At 46.1% G+C, this 9847-nt stretch overlaps 1 protein-coding gene across 1 annotated transcript; it reads left to right on the top strand.

The window, feature by feature from the left end:
• The first annotated feature begins 3125 nt into the window (after positions 1–3125).
• Positions 3126–4361, top strand: LOC139112139 (uncharacterized). The gene has a single exon (XM_070672956.1). It carries the CDS (start codon positions 3126–3128, stop codon positions 4359–4361), a length of 1236 nt encoding a protein of 411 aa, XP_070529057.1.
• The last annotated feature ends 5486 nt before the right edge of the window (positions 4362–9847 follow it).

Below are 9847 nucleotides of genomic sequence, written 5' to 3'. Positions count from 1 at the left end.
CGTCGACCACGCCGACCGGCCCAGCACCAGCCAGAGTTAAGGTTTCGGCCCCGGCCGCACCTGCCGATCATGCTCGGAAACAACGAGATTGAGGCATTACTCGACTCGGGATCCGAGCTGTCATGCGTCAATGCCGACGTAGCAAGGTTGGCCGAAGACCTGGGCCATCATCGCCAGACGAATCGACAGCAGGTCAGACTGGCGGACGGGGAAACCACGGAGACCGCCGGTAGCCTGCAACTTCCGGTCCGGTACGAAGGGAAGACGTACCAGCACGAGTTTACGATCATGCCGCACGCCCGCACGCCCATGATCATAGGGATAGATCTCTGGGAACGGATCGGTTTAACTCTGCGGATCCCACCCGGCAGTACACGACTGAAACAAGCATGCGGTTTGGATGAGGCCGGTTTAGCTACACAAACACCAGAAGAGGAGAATCGCCTCAAGCATTTTCTCGAGGTAGAACTTGGCAAGTTCCGAGACGTGCACGGGCCTACCGATAAAATTACTCACCGGTTACGCCTGAAAACCGATCAACCAATTAAACAGAGATACCGCCCACGCAACCCAGCCATGCAGGAGGTCATAAATCAGGAAGTCAACCGAATGGAGCAAGGCGGAATTATCGAGCCCTCCCGTGGAGCGTGGAGTTCGCCAATTGTACTCGTCAAAAAGAAAGACGGCCGGTATCGTTTCTGCATCGACTATCGGAAAGTCAACGAGGTCACCGAGAAGGACGCATACCCGCTGCCACAGGTTAACGCCACGCTCGACAAATTGCGAGGAGCACGATACCTAACTACGCTGGATCTCAAGGACGGCTATTGGCAGGTGCCGCTGGAACCGGAAAGCCGACCGGTCACTGCATTCACGGTCCCCGGCCGAGGCCTGATGCAGTTCAAAGTCATGCCGTTCGGACTGCACTCAGCGCCGGCCACGTTCCAGCGGCTCCTGGACGCAGTGATCGGTCCCGAGCTCGAACCGTGGGCATTGGTTTACCTCGACGACATTATCATCCTCAGTCGTACGTTCGATGAACATCTAGACCACTTAAGAACGGTTTTCGAGCGCCTGCGTGATGCGAAGCTGCGCCTAAATCCAGGGAAATGTTATTTCTGCCGACCACAGTTAAGATACCTGGGACACATAATTGACCGCAGGGGTATACGCACCGACCCGGAGAAAACGTCAGCCGTAACCAACTGGCCACCACCAACAACCCTCCGCCAAGTACGACAGTTCCTGGGCATGGCTTCGTGGTATCGCCGATTCATCGAGAATTTCTCCAGCATCGCGGCACCGCTGTCACGACTTACCAGGAAACACGCACGGTGGAGTTGAGGGCCCGACGAGGAAGAGGCATTCACCGGCCTGAAAACCGCACTAACAACCGCGCCAGTACTGGCCTGCCCGGATTTCACCCGCCGCTTTGTGCTCCAAACGGACGCCAGCACCAACGGCCTCGGAGCAGTATTGACGCAACACTTGACGGAAGGAGAACGGGTGGTTGCGTATGCCAGCCGCACACTCAACAAGGCGGAGAAAAATTACAGCGCCACGGAACTTGAGTGTTTAGCGGTTATCTGGGGTATACGGAAAATGAGAGGATACCTCGAGGGTTATTCGTTCACGGTAGTCACTGACCACCAGGCATTGAAATGGCTGCAGCGCCTGGAGGAGCCCTCTGGACGGCTGGGGCGATGGCTGTTCGAGCTGCAACAATTTGATTTCGACGTGCGTTACCGACGAGGGGCGGCAAATCAAGTGGCCGACGCACTCTCCCGACAGCCGATCGTGGCCAGCACCGAAGCATTATCCTCCGATAACTGGTACCGACGCATCCTCAACGGAGTACGGGAAAACCCAGCGAACTTTCCCGATTACAGAGAACAAAAAGGACGCCTGTTCCGTCACATCCTACACGAATTAGATTTTAAGGAGGTCGACCCAGCGACGCAGTGGAAACAGTGCGTGCCCAAACCAGAGCGACCACAGACGATAGCTCGGCATCATGAGGGCGTTAACGCCGGACACTTCGGCACCGCCAAAACCATTGCCCGCATGGCCAGGCTGTTCTACTGGCCGGGCATGTTTCGCGATATCACCCGCTTCGTAAGACAATGTAAGAATTGCCTCGCCTATAAAGTATCACCCACGAAGCCAGCCAAAAAACTACACACGGCACCAGTATCAGCACCATGGCAACAAGTCACCATGGATCTGATCGGACCCTTGCCCCGCTCTCGGAAGGGCCACACGTGGCTATTGGTCATGCAGGACCGATTTTCAAAATGGGTGGATCTCCAGTCGTTACGTAAAGCGACCGCAGGGGCAGTGGTCACCGCAATAGCAGAAAAAATCTTGTACCGGCATGGGTGCCCTGACCAAGTTATTTCAGATAACGGTACACAGTTCAAGTCTCACTTACTAAAACGGCTGCTGGCGTCCTGGCACATCCAGCATCGCACGACGCCTATCTACACCCCTCAATGCAATCCGGTCGAGCGAACTAATCGCACCATCAAGACGATGATCGCGCAATACACGCAACGACATCACCGGCGCTGGGACGAACAATTGGGGCCCATACAATTCGCGTTTAACACTGCTCAGCACGATGCAACCGGATATACGCCCGCCTTTCTGAACCATGGACGCGAATTAGCGTTTATGCATCCCGACGACCGCCGGCACGCCACGCCAACGACACCGCACCGAACTGAGCGCGCGCTGCACGAGGCTTTTCAAGTAGTCCGGATTAATCTAGCTCGAGCATTTCAGCGCCAAGAAACCACCTACAATCTACGACGACGAGATTGGCGGCCCCAAATCAACGACGCCGTGTGGAAAAAAGAGCACCCACTGTCGCGGAAAACCGACGGTTTTAATGCGAAACTGGCGCCAAAATATTCAGGCCCGTTTACAGTGGCCAAATTTCATTCGCCAGTGATAGTGGATCTCCGCGACGCCCGAGGGCGTTGGCAGCGGCGCATCCACATTCAGGACCTCAAGCCGGACTCCCCACCATCAGTAACCGACCAATCCGCGACTAAGACGGCCCCGCAGTTAGGATATATAAAGCGCTCACGACCACGGCCATCATCAGTCGACCGAAAGCAGCTATGGCAAAACAAGAGAAAATACACGAGCTCTTCGGAAGCCTCAGTGAGGAAAGTGAGTCGCCACCAGCCAGCCCACCGCCAGGGGCCTGGCCCCCGCCGGTCGACCCGAGCCGCCGATATCCGGTGCCGCGCGTTGGGACAAGCGTCCAGCAAGGAGACGGCAGCCAGCGGAGTCACACCCGTTGGCTAGAAGAGCTACCACCCGCTCTTCCTAAAGCGCCCCGAAAAGGCCAGGGGCGCCCTCGGGCTCTGCCGGATCCAACAGCCGGTGCGACCGAGACCACCACCGCTCGGTCAGGAAAAGGGCCAGGGCAAGCAACCACGACAGGCCCGCAAGGATCAACCAAAAAGTTGCAGCCCACCAAAGCAAGCTTCACGTCCAGCTCGGACAGCCGCAGGACCGACGGCGGCTCCGCCAAAACAACGGCGTCCAAAGTCCATCGAGGCGAGGCAGAAGACCCGGGCACAAGTCGACCGCCAAGACCGACAGAACCGGCCAAGACACCGACGATGCGTCGTCAAAACTCGCCGCCACGCCGAGGGCCAACAATTCGGGCCATGGAAGTTCTCCAACCAGCCCGGCGCGAGCCGAAAAACATTGCTGGGATCGAGATTAGCATGCCCGACAAAAATCAGACGGGGCTGACGGCCACACCAGGGGGACCGCCGGCTCACGGCAGGGCAGCCAGGCTGAAAGCACCGCGCATTCGGCCAGCCACCGCAGCCACAACGGCCAAACCAGCAACAGCCAGGACACGAGGAAGAACCATAAGCTCCTTGACGGCGGCCAGGTTTCCAACCACAGCCAACACGCCCGCGGTCCTGCCACTACCGCCATTCGCGCTAGAGCTCAGGCGGGCCACGGCACCGCCGGTGGCTCCACCACCGATGCCACCAGTGGTCCCACCGACGACAACGTCCGCGGCTCCACCACCGACATCGCCAGCATCTCCACCACCGCCATCGCTGGCAGCTCCATCGCCGACGTTAGTGGCAGTCACATCACCGACGCCACCCGCCTACATCCGCGAGAAAGGATGGACATCGAGGCCAGGCATCCCACTCGCCGTGCCAGTCCAGCTCCCGAACGGCGAAATCACCTCAGTACCGATGTCCGCCATCCGCCACAATCGGAAGTGGCGGGCCCGGACCGCAACCGGAAAATGGTTGCTGCGCTTCGCCCCCGACGGCAGACTCACCATGTGCCGGAAGATCCAGGGGGAGGCCTTCGATTAAAAAGAGGGGGTGATGTGGCCTGAGGCCACGTACTTCAGACCCCGCGCCGCGACCACCACCGTTCGCCCGAAATAATCGCGCGGTCCCGACCACGTTTAAATTACGCGCGGGCCGACCAGCCGCCCGCGGCGAGTAGCGCGGACCTACGCAACGAGCAACACGGGCCGCCCAACCGCCCACACCGCGCACCGCCACCCGACAGCTCGGGAGTGGGGGCCCCTACTCCCGGGCCCACGGGTATATAAGCTGCCTCGAGCACAGACGAGGCACCTTGTTCCGCGCTGGGGAGCACCCCGGCATCCGATCCTCCAGGTCTTGGGCGCTCCCAAGTCTTCCTCGACCGGGCTCACCCGGCCTCCGAAACCGACTTCGCTCTACACAACTCGGGCGCTCCCGAGCCTTCCTTCGACCGGGCACTCCCGGCCGTCCTCGACACCGACATCTCTGAGACTCGGGCGCTCCCGAGCCTTCCTTCGACCGGGCGCTCCCGGCCGTCCTCGACACCGACATCTCCGAGACTCGGGCGCTCCCGAGCATTCCTTCGACCGGACGCTCCCGGCTCTCTCTCTCTCTCTCTCTCACGCGTTCCGTCTCGTAGGCAAATTAAGTCGCGGCGCCGCCGACTCGCGAACGCGAAGCCTGTACGACCGACACGGCCCAGACGGCCTGGCATGTAAACCGCACCGCCGACACGCGACCGCGAAGCCTGTGCGTCCGTTACGGCTCGCACGGCCTGATTTGTAATTCGCGCCGCCGACTCGCCAACGCGAAACCTGTGCCGCCGATACGGCCCTAGCGACCCGTCCTGTAACCCGCGGAGGCCTGTATAACCGACACGGCTTGTTACCTAGGATAAGTCCCGAAGCGACCCGCACTAGCGTTCCCTTGGAATCCAGCTCACGGCAGATGGCCGTTTTCCGTTGCAATTTATTCTTTAGTTGATTACTTTGTATATTCCTTTTGTTAGACTAAGTGTAATCTTTTGACTCTATATTCTTTCTCCCTTTTATTAATAAATCTTTTATTTTACGATTTAACCAAGTCTCGGTTTTCTTTACACTCGCACTCTGGCTTCCGACGAGCTCTCCGGACCGGAAATTACCATGTTACAAGGTTCTAAAGTTTTTTCCTTTGTGTTACAATGGAGTACGGTATACGTTTCCCTTAATTAAATTTTCTAATACGTGTGGAAAAAAAGAGACGCGGAGTCGGAGACGTAACAGATCCAAGTGTAGGATTAAGAATTTTATTTGGAATCTCGTATCTATTATCTGTTAAGACTGTTGTGTTGATAATCATATGCGGTCCATATTTGTTTCTGTCTTCAATTAGTAAAGAACATTTTTGACATGTTCGTTTAGTTTTGTGTCCATTGTCTATTGCCTCTTGCATTTTATCGAAGCCTTGAGATAGTATAATGTCTACGTTGATACCGAGAATAACGTTTTGCCCCTCGAAGTTATAGCCGCACTGACAGAAAACTTTTACATTGTAACTGGGTAAATCACTAAAAACGTATTATGCTAAGTGAGCTACATTACACTCGGTATCCAATCGTTTTATTGTTCTGGTGAATAATTCTATTTTAAATAATCCTAAGTGAGACAATATCTCCGCTCTCTCTCTCTCTCTCTATAATCATTCGCCATTATTTTTTGTTTGTTAGTATTTTTACTACCAATCGTATAGTTTTGTTATCAGATTTATTATTATTTATTAAAACTATTATATTATATTTGCTTGTCTAATACATGCGATACATCATACTAAAAGATTTTATAAAAATCAAATTTTTTCTTTTACATCATAATTTTACATTTAGATATTTAAATAATTTATATATAAAATAATTTATTAATTATTTTTAAATTTTGTATATAAAAATCAAAATAATATATGTTAACTTTAAAAACTGTCTTGTTTTTAAAAATTGCGTGTCGTACGATATGCACGGCACCAGTATATTTGTGGATGAAAACAAGTTTCAAAAGATTAGCGGTGGGAATGTAACTGAGTGGAACGGTCGCCGCAGCGTTTACGAAATGATTAAACGGTTTCAGCAAGTACTTGATATGCATAATGGTTGGCGAATTCATTCTGCAGGCGGTAAACAGATTAGCCTGGATGAACATACTAAAAGTCCACAAAATCAAAGGATATATTCGCAGGGTAATAACATTTTTTGAATAACAAAATACGGTAGGATTAAAATTACAAACCCATGTGAAACCGTAAAACGTAGACCTAGGTTCGCCCCGATGATAAAACGTAATTAACATTATAAACCCATGTGGAACCGTAAAAACGTAGATCTAGGTTCGCCTCGATATGATATAACATGGTAATGTAAAGAAAGAAAATTATATTTAAGCAAAATCAAGACTCCCCCAAAAAAAGACTTTCATCAATCAATATCAAATATTCTTTATAAAAATAATGAGATCAAATAATAGCGCCAAGAACCTGAAGGAGCTAGAAAATTTTAGAAATAACAAACCCATGTGAAACCGTAAAACGTAGACCTAGGTTCGCCCCGATGATAAAACGTAATTAACATTATAAACCCATGTGGAACCGTAAAACGTAAACCTAGGTTCGCCCCGATATGATATAACATGGTAAAATGTAAAGAAAAAAAACTTGGCGCTGCGAAACCAAATCTTTAAAATCGAAAAAACATTCTTTAAAATTTCAAATTATAATTTTTGCTTTTACGATGTGCTATGCATCAGATTTTTGTAACCACACCGGATGTATATTAAGATTTATAATACATCCGACAGTCCGCAGTCTGTAAAAGTGGGACGGCAAAAAATTTGCTGCATTGCGCATTTTCAATATATTTTTATTTTATATTAAACATATTTTTATGTCATCACCCTTCTTGTTTTTTCTCCCTCATCCTCTTTCCATCTTTTTTAAGGAGGTAAAAATTTGTTGCATTGCTGAATTTTAATATTTTTTATTAAAATTCTTTACTTTTATTATTTTTTTTTTACATTTTCTATTCAATATTTTTTTTTTTTTTTTTAAAGATTTGGTTTCATAGAGCCAAATTTTTTTTTTTGTTTTTTTCGATTTTAAAGATTTGGTTTCGCAGCGCCAAGTTTTTTTTTCTTTACATTTTACCATGTTATATCATATCGGGGCGAACCTAGGTTTACGTTTTACGGTTCCACATGGGTTTATAATGTTAATTACGTTTTATCATCGGGGCGAACCTAGGTCTACGTTTTACGGTTTCACATGGGTTTGTTATTTCTAAAATTTTCTAGCTCCTTCAGGTTCTTGGCGCTATTATTTGATCTCATTATTTTTATAAAGAATATTTGATATTGATTGATGAAAGTCTTTTTTTGGGGGAGTCTTGATTTTGCTTAAATATAATTTTCTTTCTTTACATTACCATGTTATATCATATCGAGGCGAACCTAGATCTACGTTTTTACGGTTCCACATGGGTTTATAATGTTAATTACGTTTTATCATCGGGGCGAACCTAGGTCTACGTTTTACGGTTTCACATGGGTTTGTAATTTCTAAAATTTTCTAGCTCCTTCAGGTTCTTGGCGCTATTATTTGATCTCATTATTTTTATAAAGAATATTTGATATTGATTGATGAAAGTCTTTTTTGGGGGAGTCTTGATTTTGCTTAAATATAATTTTCTAGTTTCTTTAGGTTCTTGGCGCAATTATTTGATCTCATTATTTTTATAGAGAGTATTTGATATTAATGTACACATTTTATGTTCTATTTTGAGGAGTCTTTTTTGTAGTCTTTTGTAGGAGTTTTTTGAGAATTATTTTTTGGAGAAGTCTTTTTTGAGAGGAGTTTTGGTTTTCGGAGTTTTTTTAGGGGGGTTCTTTTGGGAAATCTTTGTTTGAGGGAATCTTGATTTTGGAGAAGTCTTTTTGGAAGAGTCTTGATTTTACTTAAAAGTTTGTCGAGAATGCTTTTCGCGCGCTTATACTTGGCGCTTTTTTATACCTTTTTTAAAAAAGGTAATTTTGGGAGATTTCATTCATTTTGTAGTTTATAATCAACAATATTAATGTACACATTTTACGTTCTATTTTGTTAAAATTTTTTTAGTCATTTTGTAGTTTTTTTGTGGATTTTTTGGGGGAAAATTTTTTTGGAGAAATTATTTTTGGGAGTATTATTTTTGGTTAAAATACACATTCTGTTTTATTTTGGGAAGAGTAATGTTGAGGGGTTATATCAATAGAGACACGTTAGTATTTTGCGTTTTACATATAACATGCAGCAAAACTAACCATGTTATTACACTACATGTCATTTATTCTTAGCTATCTTGAGATTTTCGGATTTTAACAACAATCCAACCAATCGCTTTCTAAATAGGTTCCGTTTAAAGCTTGTATATTATTGATTGATTTTTTTCCAGAAAATTTTTGACATATATAATAGAATGGGCCCCATCCAACGCCCATTCTCGTGAGACGCACCAAATTAATACTTTTCGTCTCTCCGTTGCAATGTTACATTTAACACCTCTAACGTTTTTATAAAATTATTGGTCTCAGGCGCACAGCAGCCTTTTGTCGGCGCACAGCAGCCTTCTGTCTGCGCACAGCAACCAATATTTAAAACCAACGCCCATTTTTGTGAGACGCACTAAATTAATACTTTTCGTCTCTCCGTTGCAATGTTACATTTGAGACCTGTAACGTTTTCATAAAAATAATGGTCTCAGGCGCTCAGCAACCTTTTGTCGGCGCACAGCAGCCTTCTATCTGCGTACAGTAACCAATATTTTAATTATTTCGCAAAATTTCCTATTCAAAGATATTAATATTTTCTCATTCCATCATTGTTATTAATCATTACGCAAGGTTTCTTATTCAGAGCTATTGAGATTCTTTTTTTTAGCAAAATTTTCATAAATGTCTAAACTAACTATCAATCAGATTTTATTTTATTTTTTTTTAATTTAATAACTTATTGGTCCATGCTTGCAATTTGTTAAATAAATTTATTTTTTATCAATCTTTTGTAAAAAAAGTATATAAAGATCTTTAGCACCTCTGGGCCATTGTCTTTTTTTAATTCGCTCATTATCTATTTCAATCCAACTATTAGATTGTCTACAAATACTTCTATAATTTCCTTCTTCAATACTTGAACCAAAATGAAATATAGCATTCATAACTTTATATGATTTTTCAGCTATTAATACTGTAGCCGTTGGAATCTGAGATATATTACATCTACGTTTTGCTTTTACGATTTTTTCGTTTTTTAACGAAAATATTGCAAAATGAATAATAATTATATCTTTTGTCAACGTTAATTCTTTTTTAAACAATACACTATTTCCTGTACAATTATCACAAAATCCGTTATCAGTTTGATACCAATGAGAGTATGTAACATTAAATAAATCTTGTAGATTATAGCTCTGTTTGTTAAAATTAATAATAGGTATCGAAATAAATAAATTATTAGAACTAATTGTTTTT

This window comes from Cardiocondyla obscurior, linkage group LG27 (assembly GCF_019399895.1).
Source record: "Cardiocondyla obscurior isolate alpha-2009 linkage group LG27, Cobs3.1, whole genome shotgun sequence".
NCBI lineage: Eukaryota > Metazoa > Arthropoda > Insecta > Hymenoptera > Formicidae > Cardiocondyla > Cardiocondyla obscurior.
Note: the sequence above shows the minus strand (reverse complement) of the source record. Positions and strands in the feature narration are given on the sequence as shown.